This window comes from Rhinopithecus roxellana, chromosome 14 (genome assembly GCF_007565055.1).
Source record: "Rhinopithecus roxellana isolate Shanxi Qingling chromosome 14, ASM756505v1, whole genome shotgun sequence".
Lineage (NCBI taxonomy): Eukaryota > Metazoa > Chordata > Mammalia > Primates > Cercopithecidae > Rhinopithecus > Rhinopithecus roxellana.
In genome coordinates, this window is record NC_044562.1 from 107,257,338 (window position 1) to 107,279,709 (window position 22,372).

Below are 22,372 nucleotides of genomic sequence, written 5' to 3' on the forward strand. Positions count from 1 at the left end.
TTTGGAGCTGCTGATTTTATCACCTTAGTGTGGCAGTGTCACTACCAAGGAAAACGTTAATCAGAACCAGAAAGTTGTGAGAAACACTGAAAGCTATTTTTAAGGAGTGTGGTTTGTGCCTTAAATGTTGAGCTCTGAATAGCCCATAACTTGTAATAGCAGGAGCTTAACTTTTGGGTGTTCTTTTTTTTCCTTTTTTTTTTTTTTTTTTTTTTAACATCTGTGGTGTGTTAAATGTGTTATCTAGAATATCTGTTTTTAAAATTTTCATAATCTGTGAGATAGGAATTATTATCCCTACTTCATCAGTGCATGGACAGATTTAGAGAGGTGTGGTAACCTCTCAGGCTGCACAGCAGGGTTAGGGGTGACTCAGGATTAGAACTACAGATAGGCATCTTCCAAAGTGCAGGATCTTTTTTACTGCACCTTGCCGAATTCCAACAATGTTAAACACAGACACAGCTACAAACAAGGTTTCTGTTTGTTTCTTTCCTATAGTTTTTGTTTAGTTTTGTTTTGTTTTATATCACTATAAAAGAAGCAGCAAGACTTAGATGACCTACCTTAGACTTTCCTTTTCTTCTGGCTAATATGAATTTTTTGAGACTTTTTGGAGGTCCTATAACTTCTTTCTTATGTTTCCTCACTTTTATACTTTTATGTCTTGAAATATATTTGGGCAGCTGCAAACAAGCAGCAGGCAATTACATTACTTAACAGTATCCTGATAGATAAAAGGAACCAGGAAAAGCCAGGTAGCCTACCTTCTTTTTTTAGTTTATTTTTATTTTTATTTTTATTTTTTGAGACTGTCTTTTTTTATCACCCAGGCTGGAGTGCAGTGGTGCAATCTCGGCTCACTGCAACCTCTGCCTCCCGGGTTCAAGTGATTCTCATGCCTCAGCCTCCTGAGTAACTAGGATTACAGGAGCCTACCACCATACCTGGCTAATTTTATATTTTTAGTAGAGATGGGGTTTCACCATGTTGGCTAGGCTGGTCTCGAACTCCTGACCTCAAGTGATCCACCCGCCTCAGCCTCCCAAAGTGCTGGAATTACAGGTGCAAGCCACCGCGCCTGGCCAGTAACCTACCTTCTGAAATAGTTATGATAATTCCTAGAAGTCTAAGAATTATATTTTAAAAAAGCATTATGGATTTTTAAAATGTTCTCTCCATTCATCAGCTCCCTTTCCCACCCATCTTCTTTGAAGGGAGTGGTAGGTGATGCTGCCCTTTTTATGTTTGCACAGTATATGAGTTCTTCATATTATCCAGGCTAAACGTTTGAGCCTCATGATCAATGTTGGAAAGATGCTCAGCTAGGATCAGCCTTAATGAAACAAAAAGATCCTTCCAAATCACTTGTCCTCCTCTTCCCTTTTCAACTGTGAGCTTGCCACCCTATTTTTTAGCTAGATCAGCTTCTTAGGATAGTTCCCTTTTATTTCTAGTGAGAATTATCTATTCTTTACCATATCTGATCATATATAAATATGCAGCTGTGGATTGTGGTAAAAACTTCTGACGAGTGAGCCCCTGAGAACCCTTGAGGACTTTACCTTTTCAATTTTCTTTGCTACTTTCATTCTAAACTTGAGACAGACAGTTCTGTTCTTCTATCTCTTCAATCTTGTAACTGCATAATATGACTATCAATTGTTGATTACTTACTGGTTACTTTTAATTGCTTCTGCTTAACAAGTCAGAGCTTTCTTAGCTTTTAGTTTGGAACTTAATATTTTTTGTGGTTAATTGTTTTTTTGCATTTCATGGCATATTTCCCAAATAGATTGAGTATGCCATATACTCCTTTCATCACTGAACTCTGCTCTTCTCTCATTTGTTTTCTATATTCTCCGCTTTAATAGAGTTTGAAAACACAAAACTAGATCTCACTGACTGAACAGACCTTCAAAATATGAACTCTGATTATTCATGTCAGTCTTTATCAGAATACATTATTCTCCTGAACAGTTTTCTTTGCTATCTGTGATTCTAGGGCAACAACTTGGTTTTCTGGGTATGCTGTCACTCCTGTTGCTCTTTCTGATACTGGATGGTGGCCATTGATGCCTTCTGCTTTTAGGGTTATAGAATGTTACAACTGAAAGGCACATTAGAGATCATTTAATTGAATTCTTTCTTAAACAGATCAGTTGAACACATAAGACTCAGCGGCCATATTACTAGAATTAGGATTAGAACCCCAAGTCTCCTAACTTGTTCCCTAAATGCCCTGGACTGGATTAGGGATCCTGTGGTGTTTTTTCTTTACACAGGTTCACTTCTCCGTGCTACAGAGTAGCAATCCCTGCTTATCACTGCAAGATATTGCTGGAAATAGTATCCTTCAGGAGTTGATTATAATTGGTAATCATTTCCTGTGGAAACAGTGTTAAAAGTGTATCATGTATTCTTGATCAGAAGTTAATCACAAGTAAATCATAGATTTGACAAGCAATATATTGAACACAAGACTGTACTAATTCAAAAAATGCATACTATCTTCCAAGTTCTGTAAAATAGACCAACGTGTGCAGGCTGATCAAATACACTGTTAAGATTTGTGCTCCAGTACTGACGGAGGCATTGCCAAGTGAATTTCTGGTGGGTGAACATCTATCTAGAGTGAGTTTGTTGAGCCAGGAAAGCTCAGCAGCCCTGTTCCCTGGGCAGAGATGTGGCTTGTTAGCTAGACACCTGGTCGGCCATTATTAGCTTTCTCTGTTGCTTGGGGTGGGTGGCTATTATTATTCAGCTGTTTTTTTTTTTTTTTGAACTCAGGCTGGAGTGCAGTGGCGCCATCTCGGCTCACTGCAAGCTCTGCCTCTTGAGTTCACGCCGTTCTCCTGCCTTAGCCTCCCGAGTAGCTGGAACTACAGGCACCCGCCACCACGCCTGGCTAATTTTTTGTATTTTTAGTAGAGACGGGGTTTCACTGTGTTAGCCAGGATGGTCTCGGTCTCCTGACCTTGTGATCCGCCTGCCTTGGCCTCCCAAAGTGCTGGGATTACAGGCGTGAGCCACCGTGCCCGGACTATTCAGCTTTTTTCAGTTTCCAGACTATTCCATATTGAGTAAAAATAGCACTACAGAAAATTGCCCCTTCCACTTGAGACAGCATTTCCATGTGGAGGATGGCCATTCATTGTGCACACAATAGGTTGGAATAATAACAGGTTGGACACTCAGCTCCACTTTCTGATGCAGTCAACCCCCAGATTAATAATTTTTATTAGAAAAAGGCTGTTAAAGCTGGGTGGGTGACTCATGCCTGCAGTCCCAGCACTTTGGGAAGCCGTGATGGATGGATCATTTGAGGTCAGGAGTTCGAGACTAGCCTGGCCAACATGGTGGAAACCCTACCTTTACTAAAAATACAAAATTAGCTGAGCTTGGTGGTGAGCGCCTGTAATCCCAGCTACTCGGAAGGCTGAGGCAGGAGAATCACTTGAAACCAGGAGGTGGAGGTTGCAGTGAGGCGAGGTTGTGCCACTGTACTCCAGCATGGGCGACAGAGTGAGACTTCATCTAAAAAAAAAAAAAAAAAAAAAAAAGACCATTAAAAGAAATAAAGGAAATGTAACATTATAAAATGCAATTATATTTATCCACATTTGAAAATTTTTAAAAGATATCCTTGATTTTGGTAAAGTCAGACCTTAATTCTGGGATTTATGTCTTTACTTTCTTAATGGGTATTATAATGCTGTTTTTTTCTTTTTTTAATGTGAGCTATTTTATTTTTTTCTTTTAATAAATATTTTAATTAACAAATCATAATTATATATATTTGTGAGGTATAATGTGTTGTTTTGATGTGTATACAGTGTGAAATGATTCAATCATGTGAATTGACTTCTTTTTTGAAATGATGGTAATAGAGGATGGGTTTTTTTTTTTTTTTTTTTTTTGACGGAGTCTCACTTTGTCACCCAGGCTGGAGTGCAGTGGCGTGACCTTGGCTCACTGCAAGCTCCACCTCCCGGGTTCAGGCCATTCTCCTGCCTCAGCCTCCCGAGTAGCTGGAACTACAAGCGCCCGCCACCATGCCCGGCTAATTTTTTGTATTTTTAGTAGAGACGGGGTTTCACCATGTTAGCCAGGATGGTCTCGATCTCCTGAACTCATGATCTGCCCGCTTCGTTTTCCCAAAGTGCTGGGATTACAGGCATGAGCCACCGCTTTTTTTTTTCAATGTTTTTCCTTGACAACACAAAAATTTGTTGTAACCTTGGTTGGGTCCCCAAATTATTTTTGAAATTTTACTGGTCAGTGAAATTTCCAAATCTGGTAACCACCATTATCAGGTATGATTTTATGTGAGCGTAAATATAACAGCTGTAAGACCAACAGGACCTACGTGAATATGCAAATTATTATTATTGTTGTTATTACTTTTTTTTTTTTTGAGACGGAGTCTCGCTCTGTCGCCCAGGCTGGAGTTCAGTGGCGCAATCTCGGCTCACTGCAAGCTCCGCCTCCCGGGTTCACGCCATTCTCCTGCCTCAGCCTCCCGAGTAGCTGGGACTACAGGCACCCGCCACCACGCCCGGCTAAGTTTTTGTATTTTTAGTAGAGACGGGGTTTCACCGTGTTAGCCAGGATGGTCTCGATCTCCTGACCTCGTGATCCGCCCGTCTCGGCCTCCCAAGGATATGCAAATTATAATACACATTAAGGGCTTATCAGTTTCTCATTTCTTCTTACAATTTGGAAAGACTTCACTGGCAATAGTTGGATAGGTGGAATCTTTTGGTTCAGACAAGAGGTTTCTCTCAATAAATACCGGTCTAGCAAATCCTCCCAGGCTAAAATGGTGATCTTCAAGGGTGCTGGAGAGTGGAGGGCCACTATTTCCAAATGAAAAAGCGTCATCAAATCATCACTGCATTGATTTGCTTCTAGACAAGGCATTTTATTTTAAAATTTCAAATAACAGAAAATCGAGAGTGTGACATTTTATGATTATTTTAAAGACACACAGGTTTTAAAAATGCTCGAGGAATGCTAATCCGGAGTGGAGGTCATTCTGTAAAAAATAGCCTGCGTCCTGCCTCTGCTGCCACTAGATGGTACCCTGGTGCGCCGGGAAGCCGTCGGAGCACGTTGCGCTGCCTTCGGGCAGGTGGCTGAGCACCGCGGGAGCTGTCGTCGGGGCGGAATTCACTGCACCAAGGTCCAGCGGACAGCTAGGGCGTCCCGGCGACCCCAGGGTGCCCCTTCGCAAATTCAGCAGACGAAGGGGAGGCGGAAGCCCCTGACCGCTGCTCTGGGGGAGGGCTCCGAGCTCCAACCTGCAAGTCCAGGCAAGGGGAGCTCCGCGGGGGCGTGTCGGGGTGCCAAGGTCATTGTTGGGGTGGGGAGCGGGCTGGGGACCGGGAATGGAGTTCCATCGGGGCAGTGAGTTTTACCAAACCCATTGACAAAGTGGGGGCAGTTAGTGCCCATGCGGTGCCGCCTCGCAGCAGGAAGTATTTCCACACTGCCTGGTGGGGGAGGACTGCCGCGTTTTCCTCAGGCTGGTGGGTGCTCTCTGGACAGTCTTGGGAGGACTACTGAGAGGATGGTCTGGGACTCGTCCTCTGAACGGCAGGAAGGGTGAACAGGTGTGCTTCTCAAGATTCACCTCCAAGAAACCTTCCCGCCCCTGCCCCTATCTCTTACCCCAGCACCAGCCGGATTCAGTAGTGCTTCACCTCTGTGTCCCAACGCAGCTCACAGCTCCTACATGTGTCCCTGGCTCAGTTTACCACACTGTCCTAACATCCTTTAACTTACATGGTCAAGTTGCTTTAGTGCATGCCTTTTCTCTTTCCTCTCTCCCTCCCTCCCTGCCTTGACTCTTTGCCAAATAATTTGGCGTATAGTAAAGTACTCTTTAAATAATGATTTTAAAAATTTATCTAAAGACTTGCCATAAAGCAATTCACTTACTACTGTCAAGGAGATTTGTATATTATCTATGGTTTGGATGATCCATGTCAAAATTGCATATATATTTAAGTGTCTAAGAAACAGATCAGAAACTGGAAGAAAATATTGACTAGAAAATATCTGGATGGGAGATTTTCTAAGCTTTAAAGCAAAATAAATTGCAGAGTAAAATATTGATAGACACAGTTTATGTCTATCATGTTATTAGGATTTTAATGAGAACATCACTATGCATATCTAGTGTGAAACTCCACAAAGTAATATTTGGAGAGGTTGTATACAGTAGTGGTTTGGGGGATTTGGGATTAAGGGTGATGTATTTTATTTTACTTCCTTCTTTATGTGTAGTACTTGACTTCTTTTTGACAAGGGGTAAGTATCTTTCCGCCCCCTACCCCCCAAATAATGAAGGTAATGTGTTAGGGAAAAAAGCAAATACATATGAAAGTGGGAAAAGCTATATGTAACACATATGACAAAGGATTTCTATATCTATTCTATATCTATTTCTATTCTATTCTATTCTATTCTATTCTATTCTATTCTATTCTATTCTATCTTTATAAAAACCTCTTTCAAACTGAGAAGAAACTTTAAAATTCATCCAAGAGATAAATAGCATGGACAAAAATTTCTTCTGTACTTTGCAGTTTTCTACAATTTGTAATTCAATACATCTTTATTGAATTTTACCACACTGCCAGACCCTATTCTAAATGTTGGGGAAGTGATAGCAGATAAAACAGGAGAAGGACCCTGCCCTCATGAAATTTTCATTCTAGTGGGGCTAATACAATTAAAAAGCGAATTATAGATTGTGATACGTAGCAGGAAGGATGGGAAGCAGATCCTTGAGCAAGGGTAGTCACTGAAGATTTCTCTGAGGTGGTGACATTTGAGCTAAGACCTGGTGAATGAGAAGAAAGGGGAGGGCACTACAGGCAAAGGGAACAAGATGAGTAAAGGCCATGAGGTGGGAAACTTGTTATATCACAGCTGCGAAAAGGAGACAAGTGCTCCGGAAGGCTGAGTTATGAGAGATGAGGTTGGAGGAGTGGGATGAACCCAGACTATTAGCCTATCAGGTCATGATAATGATTGTGGATTTTGCTTTATTCTAAATGTAATTGGAATCCATTAAACACCAATATTCTCCTAAGCAGAAGACAGTAGATTAAGAAACCCCAACTACTGGGGAACAGTTTGATGGGGAACCATTTAGGCTGCCAGGGTAAGAAAATAACCTTTCAAACCAAGCAAGAATTGTATGTGAGGAGCGGCAGAGGAAATGTGTCCTGTGATTGGGAATACTCTTTTCTTTGACCCTTCAAATAGGGTCTGTTTTTTCCCCTACATGGCTGCAAAGTCTAAACTGGGCCAGAGGACTCCAGATAGGCTGTATTTAAGGAAACAAAGATTAAGCCTTGGAGACGCTGCTATATACCCAAGAGCAGTTATCACCAACTGTCACCCCTGCTAGCCTGTTGCCCACTCATGCCTTGACTTCCAAAGGCAGGAAGGAGAAGGCTGCCATCTTCCTGTCTAAGAATCCTGCATTTTCATCCTTTCAAAGGGATGTTTTAAGAGAATCCACACAAACAATTTTGTCATGAACCATTTTGATTATGTTGTATCCCTTTATGGTTGATTACTAATTGTCCCACACTGGAGGAGCTTAGCAGCGAAGGTTATTAATGGTATTTCTGGAAAAAGCGTTCTTTGAAAGGTGAAACTTTCAGTTAATCACCACGCTGATAAGCAAAAATGTTAAACAGAAATTTTCCCGTCAAGTTTTAAAATTGCACTAAAAGCTTTGTGACATTGTGCCATCATACGTGTCCTTTCCATATGTATTCAAAGTTTTGAGGCAATAAGTAAATAAATAACATCATTCTAGTCAGTTTTAAGCTCTAATTGCTGTCAGCCATTGAAGTATTTTTGGGAAATGTTTTCATATCTACTTAGTAGAATGTAGAGTATTCAGATTGCTGAATTGTGGTGCTCTTTTGAGTTGCTTTTGGTCTTGCATACCGTTTCTGTGATCCTGTGGATACTAAGATTGAGGGACTCAGCAACAGTCTCTAGATGTCTCACATAACTCTGAGAGGCTATGAACATTTTCAGGCCTCCATCACTTTTCCCCCATCGCCCCCAAATTTCATGCTGATATTGGAAAGAACATTCAATTCTCGTGTAATATATATAGTACAAGATAAACAATCTTTAATATTAATTGGAGAAGTTTTGCTGATTTAGAAACCAGTAGAATTCTCTCACCCTCTAAAATAGCAGCGTGTGAATTTGGGGGGCACAGACCAATCCTGTTCACATCCTTAACCCCAGCTCTCTCTTTTCATCTATCATAGATAATCCTTAAGTCACTTATATTGAGAACTGTGACACAAGTTCAGAGTAGCAGAGGACTATAGAACTGGAGGGGTCTTTAGAAGTCTTCTAGCCTGCTTCTTGACCTCCTCATTTTACAGGTGAGGAAGATAAGATCTGGAGAGATTGGGGAACTTGTCTAAAGTCTCAGGTGGCTGGTGGTCAGGTGAGCTAAAACCTCGAGTTTCATCAGTGTTGCCTTTGGACTGAGAAAATTCCAAATGGTTAGTACTAATAATTTACAATGTGCTGAACTCTAACTAAATTGAGCCCTACAGCTGGAAGTTTAAGCAGTTCTCCTGGACAGAATCCCTGCTGGTTTCATTCCTTCTCAGCTCTAAACCTTTTTTAATGGGGAACGTAATTGCTACTTTGTGCAAAGGAACAGTTTTTCTTTGTGATGGGTGTCTTCCCTTATTTATGGGAGTTCTGAATTTTTTTGGTTGCAGCCTGAGAAGTAGTATTTCTACCAGCTGAATCTTTATTGAAAGCTCATTTGACTAAAAAGTTTGCGTTTATATTGACCATATTTTATTAATGCTATTTTCATTCTTTGTTCTATTTTTCCTTACCATTAAGAAAGGTGAATGCTTTGAAATGACCACATGACAAGAAAATAAAATTTTGACAAGGAATAGAAAAGGAAACTAGATCTTTGCCTGATTTTCTTTGACCCTGTCTGGCTTTCCTTCAGATTTACTAGTGCTAGTTTTCCTGGCTTCTTTCCTGCTGCTGCACTTTTCATATTCAGCACACTGAAAAGCTTGAATTGTTCCCTTTGTTAACTCAGAAGCCTGCAAATGATGAAAAGATTACATATTCAGCAGGTCAAATCCGAGACGGTTTTCTGAATTAAAAAAAATATTTTGTGTTTCATAGCCTGGTCTAAAACTAGAGAAACTGAATAAACTGATGTCTGGAAAAGAAGAGTTTATGTCAGATGTTTATGTTAAGCACTGGTTAATTTTAGCATATAGACCCCAAACATAGGGAACATAGTAATATGTAACCAACATATTGAAAATACTGTCTAATTCAAAGCACCTAGTATTTGCCAAATAAATATTTGGCTTTCTAATAAGAATAGCACATAAATGCAGATCAACGAATTTGGTTCTTTTTTGTAGTCAGATGGTTTTTATATTTCTGGACACCAGGGTGTGCTAGCCATCACATGTAAATATGGATGAATATTTATTTTCTGGTTGGTTAGGAATGTGCACATCCTTTAGTTGATGTGGGTAACAGATGTCTTGTGGGTAACAGATGTCTTGCCTTTTAGAGACGAATTGGCAGAGTGGATAAAAGGGGATAATTAAAGGGGTAGGAGGAGACAAAAGCAAAGTACAATCTTCCTTGTGGTGAAAAATCTAATAAACCTCCTTATTATGGGTAATTGTTTTCCTCCTTCAGCCTCATTTGCTGTCCCTTTCCATAGGACTCAAGTACATTGTAATGGGAAAGTATAAAATAAACATGAGACAAGACTACTGCCTGCTAACAACCAGATTTGTTCTGTCACAGAATATTGTAGTATAATTAACTCAATGAACATCAGTTTTTTTTGAAAAAGACAAAATACGAAATCATGTCTAATCACTAATGGCAACTTATATTGTAATTGGCAGCACAAAGGTTCTATGTTGAGGATGGTTAATATAAATATAGTTGAATTATATGTCAAATGCAGTGAAATAGTGGACTGGTGGGAAATGAAATATGAGAGTCTGAGTATGTTGTATGTTACTTCATCTTAGGTCCTATTTAGTTTGCTGTTTGTTCGCTGTCAGTCCTATCGTACTGCCAGCTGAACTGGAATAAATGGGAACATTTAGCAGATGTTTGAAGCCATTATCATTAACAAATCCTCAATTTTGCCAGTGTTTTTCATCATGCAAGATTTAAAGTAAGGTGTCACTTTCTGTCTTAACTATATCACCTAGGTATATATTATTCTTACGATTTGTGCCTTTTACTTTTAACCAAAGTAAATTTTTATAGCTTGTTAAACATTTAGTGAATATCTGCATAATTCCTTGCTAAGAGCTATTATGTAATCATTTTTATAAGGAGCCAGTAGTGCTTCAAAAAGAAAGTATCAGATTATGTACTCAGAGCCTTACTTAATACAGAATTTAGATAAAGCTGTAAGGTGAGATTATTTATTTTAGATGCAAGGGACATGATACTGAATTTTATTTGACTGCATGTCCCCTCAGAAAATAGGTAGGTAAAATTCATTTCAAAAATACCAACTGTGTTTTAAAGGCTATTAGGATAATACCAATCAGAATCCTAGTTTTCAATTGTTAATTCGTTAACAGTTTCTTTCTGCTGTATTAGAATTCTATTTTATTCACAATTGCTAGAAATTTGTGGGGTGGGAGAATTGTTCACATACCCATTTTTTTTTTTTATGGCACCTTTCATGAGTAAGGTGTCGTTAAAAAATGGTACCATTGCTTGACTAGTCCAGAGACTGTTACATAAGTCAATCACTTTATCTTTTTCAGCCTCATTTTGTTATATATGAAATGGAGATAGTGACAACTAACTCCCACAGTTGCAGTGGGATTATATGAGATGATGAATGCATGTGAAACTGACATATATTTAATTGTTGAGTGCTTTATGTTTGTCTTCACTCAGCGGATTCATATTCCTTAGTTGGTTGTGTCAGTTGCTAAACTTCTCTTGGAAATAGAGCGTCCAAGGAGATTCTGATGAAATGTCTAGTGACAAATGGTTTGAGATTGTGTGTTGGAAGAGTTACTCTTTTTCCTACCTTTAGCCCCTTAAAATATGAAAGTGAAGAATAACCATAGTTCAGCAAGTTTCTTAACATTAAATGAATTTTCCTATTTTGTAATTGTAGATTTCCATAAGGTATAAATAAGTATGGTTATAAAATATTGGTGTTATGTAAGAGTTTAAGATTTTTGGACCCACTTTCCCTATGCTGTTCGTTTTCTATTTTCAGAGCACAACATTGAGACTCTGTAAGGTTAAATGTCTTCTCCAAAGTCAATCAGCAAGTTAGTGACAGAGTGAGGGCTGGGACTTTTGTCTTTTCCTGAGTTCTTTGGCTGGACCATTGCCAGATACTACCTGCTGTGTGACCATCTAGAATCTAGTCTGGGTCATTAAAAGAAGGAGAGCAGTCAAATCCCTCTTGACAGAGCAGAAAGAGATGCATTTCTTTATTATGGCTTTTAAATGGTCTCTGCACCCTAGTTCATTTGGCTATTCCTTTATGTGTTACAAATGTATTTTGATTGTTTTGCTTGTTTGCATAAGGCAACTGGCTTTACCTCCTTCAGTAGTAGGAGAGATAGTCCCTAAGTCTTTATATAGTATTTCGTATGTGCCAGAGATTTGTCTAAGGGCTTTACATAGGTTAACTAATTTATGCTCCACAACAATGTTATGAGGAGATATATTATTATTAGTCCTGCCTTTCATATAAGAAAATGGAGGTACAGGAGACAAAGTAATGCCTAAGATTGCAAAGCTAGTATAATCAAATTTCTAAGATTGGAACTGGAGAATGCTAGAAAGATTTCATTTTCAGTAGAAACCTAGATGAATGGTTGCCCATGAGTTCTCTTTTTGCAAGGAAAGTGCCTTGAAACATATTCTAAAGCACTAGATTTTATCTATATAGCTATATAGAATCCCAATCAAGTTAGAATATATGGTTCTTCTGTATCATATAAATATTGGTGACAAAGTATATTTATTAATGTTGGTCACCACTGGAATAAATAGGAAAGTGAGCTGTTATGTTTGGTTCAATGTTGATAACAAAACAGTATTTTATTTTAGGATTGTATTTCCCTTAGGATACCAGTATTAAAAATGTTTTTAGAAATGATGCTTCATCAGTTAAGAAAAATTATTGATAGAAGAGAATAATTTCTGTATGATTGATATAGAATTTGTTCTTTGTTAAATATTCAGTTATATAGGAATAGTACCCATTTTTGCTCCCAAATCGGTATTTGAAGTTAAGTAAAAGTTGTCATTTATGTATCAAATATTTTACAAGTGTAAAATCAACTCCCATTTGAGCGATTAACAATTTAAAGACTTTAATTTACTAACAATGATTATATGGTAAAAATTTGGACATTTAGATAATTATGGGAGGACAGTTGTGATTTAACGAAAAGTTCATTACATTAATAATATATTTATTTATTTTTGTTTTTGTTGCATTTGCTTTTAGGGTCTTAGTCATAAATGTTTTACCTAGGGAATGTTGAGAATAGTTTGTCTTTGTAGGTTTTCTTCTAGAATTTTTCTTGTTTTAGGGCTTAGAGTTAAGTCTTTAATTCATCTTGAGTTAATTTTTGTATAATGTGAGAGGAGGATCCAGTTTCTTTCTTCTACGCGTACCTATCCACTTTTCCAAGCACCGTTTATTGAATAGAGTATCCTTTCCCCAGTGTGTGTTTTTGTGTGCTTTGTTGGAGATCAGTTGGTTGTAAGTATGTAGCTTTATTTCTGGATTCTCTAATCTGTTTCATTGGTCTATGTGTCTACTTTTATACCAGTATCATGCCATTTTGGTTACTGTAGCCCTGTATTTATAGTATAATTTGAAGTTGGGTAATGTGATGCTTCTAGATTTGTGCTTTTTGCTTAAGATTACTTTGGCTATTCAGGCTCTTTTTGGATTCCATAAAAATTTTAGGATTTTTTTTTTCTAATTCTGTGAAAAATGATGTATTTTGATAGGAATTGCGCTGAATCCGTAGAATGCTTTGGGCAGCATGGTCATTTTCACAATATTGATTCTTCCAGTCTATGAGCATGGATGTTTTTCCATTTGTTTGTGTCATCTATATCTCTGCACAAAGAAATAATAGAATAAACGGATAACCTATAGAATGGCAGAAAATATTTGCAAAGTATACATCCAAAAAAGGATGTATCCAGAATCTACAAGGAACTCAAGAGAATCAGCAAGAAAAAAGCAAATAATCCCATTAAAAAGTGGGCAAATGACATGAGCAAACACTTCTCAAAAGAAGACATACAAATGGCTAACAAATATATGAAAAAATGTTCAACACCGCTAATCACCAGGGAAATGCAAATTAAAATAACGGTGAGATATCAGCCTACCCCAGCCAGAATGGCCACCATTAAAAAGTCAAAAAAAAAAAAATAGATGTTGGTGTGGATATGGTGAAAAGCAAATGCTTATACCCTGCTGATAGGAATTTAAATTATTACAATGTCTATGGAAAACAGTATGGAGAGTTCTCGAGGAACTAAAAATGGAACTGCCATTTGATCCAGCAATCCCACTATTGGGTTATCAAAAAAGATACCTGCACGTGTATGTTTATTTCAGCACAGTTCACATTGCAAAGATACAGCATCAACGTAAGTGCCCATCAACCGATAAATGAATAAAAACATATGGTGTGTGTGTGTATGTGCATATATATATATGCACACACATATATATATGCACACACGTATATAAGCACACAGGTATATATATACACAAGTATATATATATGGTGTGTGTGTTTGTGTGTGTGTGCATATATACCATAGACTACAACTCAGCCATAAAAAAGAATGAAATAATGTCTTTTGCAGTGACTTTTGGTGGAACTGGAGGCCGTTATCCTAAGTGAAGTAACTCAAAAGCAGAAAACAAAATACTGCATGTCCTCACTAATAAGAGGGAGCTAAGCTATGAGTATGCAAAGGCAAACAGGGAGACGTAAAGGATATTGGAGACTCAGGAGGTGGGGGAGGGTGGGAGGGAGGTTAGGAATGAAAAATTATCTATTGAGAACAATGTACACTATTCGGGTGATGGGTACACTGAAAGCTGAGACTTCATCATTATACGGTTCACCCATGTAACCCAAAACAACTTGTACTCCTAAAGCTATTGAAATTTAAAGAATTTTAAAACAGTAATACAAAGCTTATTTAGTATTATGCTATTTAGAAACAATATATTTACATAAAATTTGAATAAATAACTCACAACCACTAGATGCTTCATGCTGATGAATATTTTGCATCAAAACATAAATAGGCACCGCTTTGGACATGTGACTTAGTGGTGACTGTGTGTGTGTGTGTGTAATAAGTGGAGAATGTTGGAGAGGTGTAGATAGTGAACAGATTAGTTTAACAAAGTGTAATTTTTCACAGTTGTATTGGTATAGATATTCTAAATTCTGTTATTGGTGTGCCTTACTTTATGGACTGGATGTATGAATTAAAGAAAATTACCTGAAAGTCATGGTGTCTGTTCAAATGATTCATTCTAATATATGTTCTTTAGTGAAGAGGGGAAATATAGTGGCTCACCAATGTCTTAAAGGAACTATGACAATAACAATTGTGTTAAAGTATCACAGAAAATAAATATAAAGTGTCACAACTATTTTTTAGAGACATAAATGTCTATGGTTAGCTTTGCGTTTAGCACATTTGCTTAAAAGTTTAAAGGAAGGAGGGCAAATGAACAGAACACACTGAATTGTTTGGTTACACAGCTGCCATAACCCCACTTTAATGCTCTATGAGTGTTGCTGGACAGCTCCTTTTGGTTGCTGTGATACTGTTTCCTAGCATTTCCTAGGAGCTATTGATTTAGGAATGAGCTGATTGAACTTAATAAGGGGGTATTTAGAGCATGGATGGGAAAAATGCTTTAAATATAGTAGCAACTGAATAAATCACAAAAATATTAGCAATAGTAAATGATAATTGGACAGGATGTTTAGTGAAATACAGATGGAGAGGGAGTAAGAGCTTAGCATGTGTTTAGCAAGTGTTTTTATTTAAACCCTTTTCCCATTTTCATTAAGATTGAATTTATATTCTGAGGTATTATCAAGTAAAGTAGCATGATGTCTTTTGTATTTTAAATCTTTTTGCCTTACTCTTTCCAGGACTGAAGTGTGTATGTCTTTTGTGTGATTCTTCAAACTTTACCTGCCAAACAGAAGGAGCATGTTGGGCATCAGTCATGCTAACCAATGGAAAAGAACAGGTGATCAAATCCTGTGTCTCCCTTCCAGAACTGAATGCTCAAGTCTTCTGTCATAGTTCCAACAATGTTACCAAAACCGAATGCTGCTTCACAGATTTTTGCAACAACATAACACTGCACCTTCCAACAGGTAAGGGGTTTATCTTTCTTCATTCCAAATTTAATTTTACTCTTGGGAAACTATAAGAAATGGTAGGAATCAAACTGTCTTATGTTTCTTTAAATAAGAAAATCTGTTTTACAGTTCTGTTTTTGATTTTGGCTTGTAAAATTCTCTAGAGTCTAACTGAGGTTGAGTTTTTAAAAAATTGCACATCATTGTCAAAACATTGACAACAACGTAACAATTTTGAAGAAATTTGTCCACGTGATGTATTTTTGAAATGATTAATGGACCTAAAGTCAAATGTAAATTTTTTTGGATTTTTAAAAAGGAAATTGAGATTGCTTCTCGGCCTTTTGGCTAAGATCACGTGTAAAAGACATTGAGAAATATACTGAGAAGAAAAAGAGCATAACTAAAAATAGCAGATTGCCAACTTTTCTGGGGACAGAATATTTTTTTCAGGAGCATCCTCTGCATATCTTCTCCATCTACCCACATTCAAGTGGGAGCACACCCCAGAGAGATAGAGGCACAGTGGAATTTGACCCTTCATCATTGTTCAGATATTTTTCTGCCTTTCATCCAATTATACAGTGCTTTACCCCAATTTATAAGATGCTAAAAATCCTGATCTGGCCCTTTATCAGTAACTGGGATCTGAAACTTTGGGAGACATTAAGGGGCATGCAATTCTGAATTTAAAACTAGTTTATGATGTGAAAATAGTCCTGCCATTGAATTTCTTTAATATTTTTAATATAACAATAATTTAATGATTATCACTATAGATGTATCTATACAGAGATACATATACTTCCTTACAAATTAACATTTTAAGGTAATGTTATCCAAGCTTAGGTGTTCATATGTCATCATATCAGTATACCACTAAAGTACTTTTTACCTATTTTTAAAATAAGCTAACCGCCTTTTCATTGAAAAACATTTATTGTATAAAATGTAGTATCACTATCACAAATGTAAAAACTTGCCCTAAATAGAAGATAACTATGTCAACAAAGACACAATGCTCCTGCATTTCAGTTAGGTATTTGCATTTTCTCCTTTTTAAAAGAGAGAAGAAAGAAGAATAAGATGTATTAGCAGGAAATGAGACTTTTTGTTACAGAATCCAAAAAAACTAAGAGAATAACAGAAGGAATCATAATATGACTCAGTGTTATTTAATATCATGTTTGTTTGCCATCCCAATTCGTCTCAGAAAAACTCTTAAAGTAATTCCGTGTACTACCACTAGTACTTGTCCCAATCCTTGGAAACACTGTTGTAAGGCATTATCATGTATATTGCAACCTCAAAAGTTATACTTGGCATATTTCATCCCTGAATGCTACTTGCAGTCATGGATTTTAGACCATATTTATTCTTTTTATTTATTTATTTACTTATTTATTTATTTATTTATTTATTTTTTATTCTACTTTAAGTTCTAGGGTACATGTGCATAACGTGCAGGTTTGTTACATATGTATACTTGTGCCATGTTGGTGTGCTGCACCCATCAACTCATCAGCACCCATCAATTCATCATTTATATCATGTATAACTCCCAATGCAGTCCCTCCCCCCTCCCCCCTCCCCATGATAGGCCCCAGTGTGTGATGTTCCCCTTCCCGAGTCCAAGTGATCTCATTGTTCAGTTCCCACCTATGAGCGAGAACATGCGGTGTTTGGTTTTCTCTTCTTGTGATAGTTTGCTAAGAATGATGGTTTCCAGCTGCACCCATGTCCCTACAAAGGACGCAAACTCATCCTTTTTTATGGCTGCATAGTATTCCATGGTGTGTATGTGCCACATTTTCTTAATCCAGTCTGTCACAGATGGACATTTGGGTTGATTCCAAGTCTTTGCTATTGTGAATAGTGCCACAATAAACATACGTGTGCATGTGTCTTTATAGCAGCATGATTTATAATGCTTTGGGTATATACCCAGTAGTGGGATGGCTGGGTCATATGGTACATCTAGTTCTAGATCCTTGAGGAATTGCCATACTGTTTTCCACAATGGTTGAACTACTTTACAATCCCACCAACAGTGTAAAAGTCTTCCTATTTCTCCACATCCTCTCCAACACCTGTTGTTTCCTGACTTTTTAATGATTGCCGTTCTAACTGGTGTGAGATGGTATCTCATTGTGGTTTTGATTTGCATTTCTCTGATGGCCAGTGATGATGAGCATTTTTTCATGTGTCTGTTGGCTGTATGAATGTCTTCTTTTGAGAAATGTCTGTTCATATCCTTTGCCCATTTTTTGATGGGGTTGTTTGTTTTTTTCTTGTATATTTGTTTGAGTTCTTTGTAGATTCTGGATATTAGCCCTTTGTCAGATGAGTAGATTGCAAAAATTTTCTCCCATTCTGTAGGTTGCCTGTTCACTCTGATGGTAGTTTCTTTTGCTGTGCAGAAGCTCTTTAGTTTAATTAGATCCCATTTGTCAATTTTGGCTTTTGCTGCCATTGCTTTTGGTGTTTCAGACATGAAGTCCTTGCCCATGCCTATGTCCTGAATGGTACTACCTAGATTTTCTTCTAGGGTTTTTATGGTATTAGGTCTAACATTTAAGTCTCTAATCCATCTTGAATTAATCTTCATATAAGGAGTAAGGAAAGGATCCAGTTTCAGCTTTCTACTTATGGCTAGCCAATTTTCCCAGCACGATTTATTAAATAGGGAATCCTTTCCCCATTTCTTGTTTCTCTCAGGTTTGTCAAAGATCAGATGGCTGTAGATGTCTGGTATTATTTCTGAGGGCTCTGTTCTGTTCCATTGGTCTATATCTCTGTTTTGGTAACAGTACCATGCTGTTTTGGTTATTGTAGCCTTGTAGTATAGTTTGAAGTCAGGTAGTGTGACGCCTCCAGCTTTGTCCTTTTGACTTAGGATTGTCTTGGCAATGCGGGCTCTTTTTTGGTTCCATATGAACTTTAAAGCAGTTTTTTCCAATTCTGTGAAGAAACTCATTGGTAGCTTGATGGGGATGGCATTGAATCTAAAAATAACCTTGGGCAGTATGGCCATTTTCATGATATTGATTCTTCCTATCCATGAGCATGGTATGTTCTTCCATTTGTTAGTGTCCTCTTTTATTTCACTGAGCAGTGGTTTGTAGTTCTCCTTGAAGAGGTCCTTTACATCCTTTGTAAGTTGGATTCCTAGGTATTTTATTCTCTTTGAAGCAATTGTGAATGGAAGTTCATTCATGATTTGGCTCTCTGTTTGTCTGTTTACTGGTGTATAAGAATGCTTGTGATTTTTGCACATTAATTTTGTATCCTGAGACTTTGCTGAAGTTGCTTATCAGCTTAAGAGGATTTTGGGCTGAGACAATGGGGTTTTCTAAATATACAATCATGTCATCTGCAAACAGGGACAATTTGACTTCTTCTTTTCCTAACTGGATACCTTTTATTTCTTTCTCTTGCCTGATTGCCCTAGCCAGAACTTCCAACACTATGTTGAATAGGAGTGGTGAGAGAGGGCATCCCTGTCTTGTGCCAGTTTTCAAAGGGAATTTTTCCAGTTTTTGCCCATTCAGTATGATATTAGCTGTGGGTTTGTCATAAATAGCTCTTATTATTTTGAGGTACGTTGCATCAATACCAAATTTATTGAGCGTTTTTCGCATGAAGGACTGTTGAATTTTGTCAGAAGCCTTTTCTGCATCTATTGAGATAATCATGTGGTTCTGGTCTTTGGTTCTTTTTATATGCTGGATTACGTTTATTGATTTGCGAATGTTGAACCAGCCTTGCATCCCAGGGATGAAGCCCACTTGATCATGGTGGATAAGCTTTTTGATGTGCTGCTGAATCCGGTTTATCAGTATTTTATTGAGGATTTTTGCATCGATGTTCATCAGGGATATTGGTCTAAAATTCTCTTTTTTTGTTGTGTCTCTGCCAGGCTTTGGTATCAGGATGATGTTGGCCTCATAAAATGAGTTAGGGAGGATTCCCTCTTTTTCTATTGATTGGAATAGTTTCAGAAGGAATGGTGCCAGCTCCTCCTTGTACCTCTGGTAGAATTCAGCTGTGAGTCCATCTGGTCCTGGACTTTTTTTGGTTGGTAGGGTATTAATTATTGCCTCAATTTCAGAGCCTGCTATTGGTCTATTCAGGGATTAAACTTCTTCCTGGTTTAGTCTTGGAAGAGTGTAAGTGTCCAGGAAATTATCCATTTCTTCTAGATTTTCTAGTTGATTTGCATAGAGGTGTTTATAGTATTCTCTGATGGTGGTTTGTATTTCTGTGGGGTCGGTGGTGATACCCCTTTATCGTTTTTTATTGCGTCTATTTGATTCCTCTCTCTTTTCTTCTTTATTAGTCTTGCTAGCAGTCTGTCAATTTTGTTGATCTTTTCAAAAAACCAACTCCTGGATTCATTGATTTTTTGGAGGGTTTTTTGTGTCTCTATCTCCTTCAGTTCGGCTCTGATCTTAGTTATTTCTTGCCTTCTGCTAGCTTTTGAATGTGTTTGCTCTTGCCACTCTAGTTCTTTTAATTGTGATGTTAGAGTGTCAATTTTAGATCTTTCCTGCTTTCTCTTGTGGGCATTTAGTGCTATAAATTTCCCTCTACACACTGCTTTAAATGTGTTCCAGAGATTCTGGTATGTTGTATCTTTGTTCTCATTGGTTTCAAAGAACATCTTTATTTCTGCCTTCATTTCGTTATGTACCCAGTAGTCATTCAGGAGCAGGTTGTTCAGTTTCCATGTAGTTAAGCGGTTTTGATTGAGTTTCTTAGTCCTGAGTTCTAGTTTGATTGCACTGTGGTCTGAGAGACAGTTTGTTATAATTTCTGTTCTTTTACATTTGCTGAGGAGTGCTTTACTTCCAATTATGTGGTCAATTTTGGAATAAGTGCGATGTGGTGCTGAGAAGAATGTATATTCTGTTGATTTGGGGTGGAGAGTTCTATAGATGTCTATTAGGTCCACTTGGTGCAGAGATGAGTTCAATTCCTGGATATTCTTGTTAACTTTCTGTCTCGTTGATCTGTCTAATGTTGACAGTGGAGTGTTGAAGTCTCCCATTATTATTGTATGGGAGTCTAAGTCTCTTTGTAAGTCTCTAAGGACTTGCTTTATGAATCTGGGTGCTCCTATATTGGGTGCATATATATTTAGGATAGTTAGCTCTTCCTGTTGAATTGATCCCTTTACCATTATGTAATGGCCTTCTTTGTCTCTTTTGATCTTTAATGGTTTAAAGTCTGTTTTATCAGAGACTAGTATTGCAACCCCTGCTTTTTTTTGTTCTCCATTTGCTTGGTAGATCTTCCTCCATCCCTTTATTTTGAGCCTATGTATGTCTCTGCATGTGAGATGGGTCTCCTGAATACAGCAGACTGATGGGTCTTGACTCTTTATCCAGTTTGCCAGTCTGTGTCTTTTAATTGGAGCATTTAGTCCATTTACATTTAAGGTTAATATTGTTATGTGTGAACTTCATCCTGCCATTATGATATTAACTGGTAATTTTGCTCGTTAGTTGATGTAGTTTCTTCCTAGCCTCGATGCTCTTTACATTTTGGCATGTTTTTGCAATGGCTGGTACTTGTTGTTCCTGTCCATGTTTAGGGCTTCCTTCAGGGTCTCTTGTAAGGCAGGCCTGGTGGTGACAAAATCTCTAAGCATTTGCTTATCTGTAAAGGATTTTATTTCTCCTTCACTGATGAAACTTAGTTTGGCTGGATATGAAATTCTGGGTTGAAAATTCTTTTCTTTAAGAATGTTGAATATTGGCCCCCACTCTCTTCTCGCTTGTAGAGTTTCTGCCGAGAGATCTGCTGTTAGTCTGATGGGCTTCCCTTTGTGGGTAACCCGACCTTTCTCTGGCTGCCTTAAGATTTTTTCCTTCATTTCAACTTTGGTGAATCTGGCAATTATGTGTCTTGGAGTTGCTCTTCTGGAGGAGTATCTTTGTGGAGTTCTCTGTATTTCCTGAATTTGAATGTTGGCCTGCCCTACTAGGTTGGGGAAGTTCTCCTGGATGATATCCTGAAGAGTGTTTTCCAACTTGGTTCCATTTTCCTCCTCACTTTCAGGCACCCCAATCAGACGTAGATTTGGTCTTTTTACATAATCCCATACTTCTTGCAGGCTTTGTTCATTTCTTTTTCTTCTTTTTTCTTTTGGTTTCTCTTCTCGCTTCATTTCATTCACTTGATCCTCAATCGCTGATACTCTTTCTTCCAGTTGATCGAGTCGGTTACTGAAGCTTGTGCATTTGTCACATATTTCTCGTGTCATGGTTTTCATCTCTGTCATTTCGTTTATGACCTTCTCTGCATTAATTAGTCTAGCTGTCAATTCTTCCACTCTTTTTTCAAGATTTTTAGTTTCTTTGCGCTGGGTACGTAATTCCTCCTTTAGCTCTGAGAAGTTTGATGGACTGAAGCCTTCTTCTCTCATCTCGTCAAAGTCATTCTCTGACCAGCTTTGATCCATTGCTGGCGATGGGCTGCGCTCCTTTGCAGGGGGAGATGTGCTCTTATTTTTTGAATTTCCAGCTTTTCTGCCCTGCTTTTTCCCCATCTTTGTGGTTTTATCTGTCTCTGGTCTTTGATGATGGTGATGTACTGATGGGGTTTTGGTATAGGTGTCCTTCCTGTTTGATAGTTTTCCTTCTGACAGTCAGGACCCTCAGCTGTAGGTCTGTTGGAGATTGCTTGAGGTCCACTCCAGACCCTGTTTGCCTGGGTATCAGCAGCAGAGGTTGCAGAAGATAGAATATTGCTGAACAGCGAGTGTACCTGTCTGATTCTTACTTTGGAAGCTTCCTCTCAGGGGTGTACTCCACCCTGTGAGGTGTGGGGTGTCAGACTGCCCCTAGTGGGGGATGTCTCCCAGTTAGGCTACTCAGGGGTCAGGGACCCAC

General features: G+C 38.1%; 1 protein-coding gene across 1 annotated transcript in view; it reads left to right on the forward strand.

Moving 5' to 3' along the window:
* ACVR1C (activin A receptor type 1C) overlaps positions 1–22,372 on the forward strand; it is a 102,450-nt gene that overhangs the window by 27,842 nt on the left and 52,236 nt on the right. Inside the window, exon 2 of the mRNA XM_030915936.1 lies at positions 15,261–15,491. Coding sequence (XP_030771796.1) covers positions 15,261–15,491 — 231 coding nt within the window. The remainder of the gene's footprint in view (positions 1–15,260; positions 15,492–22,372) is intronic.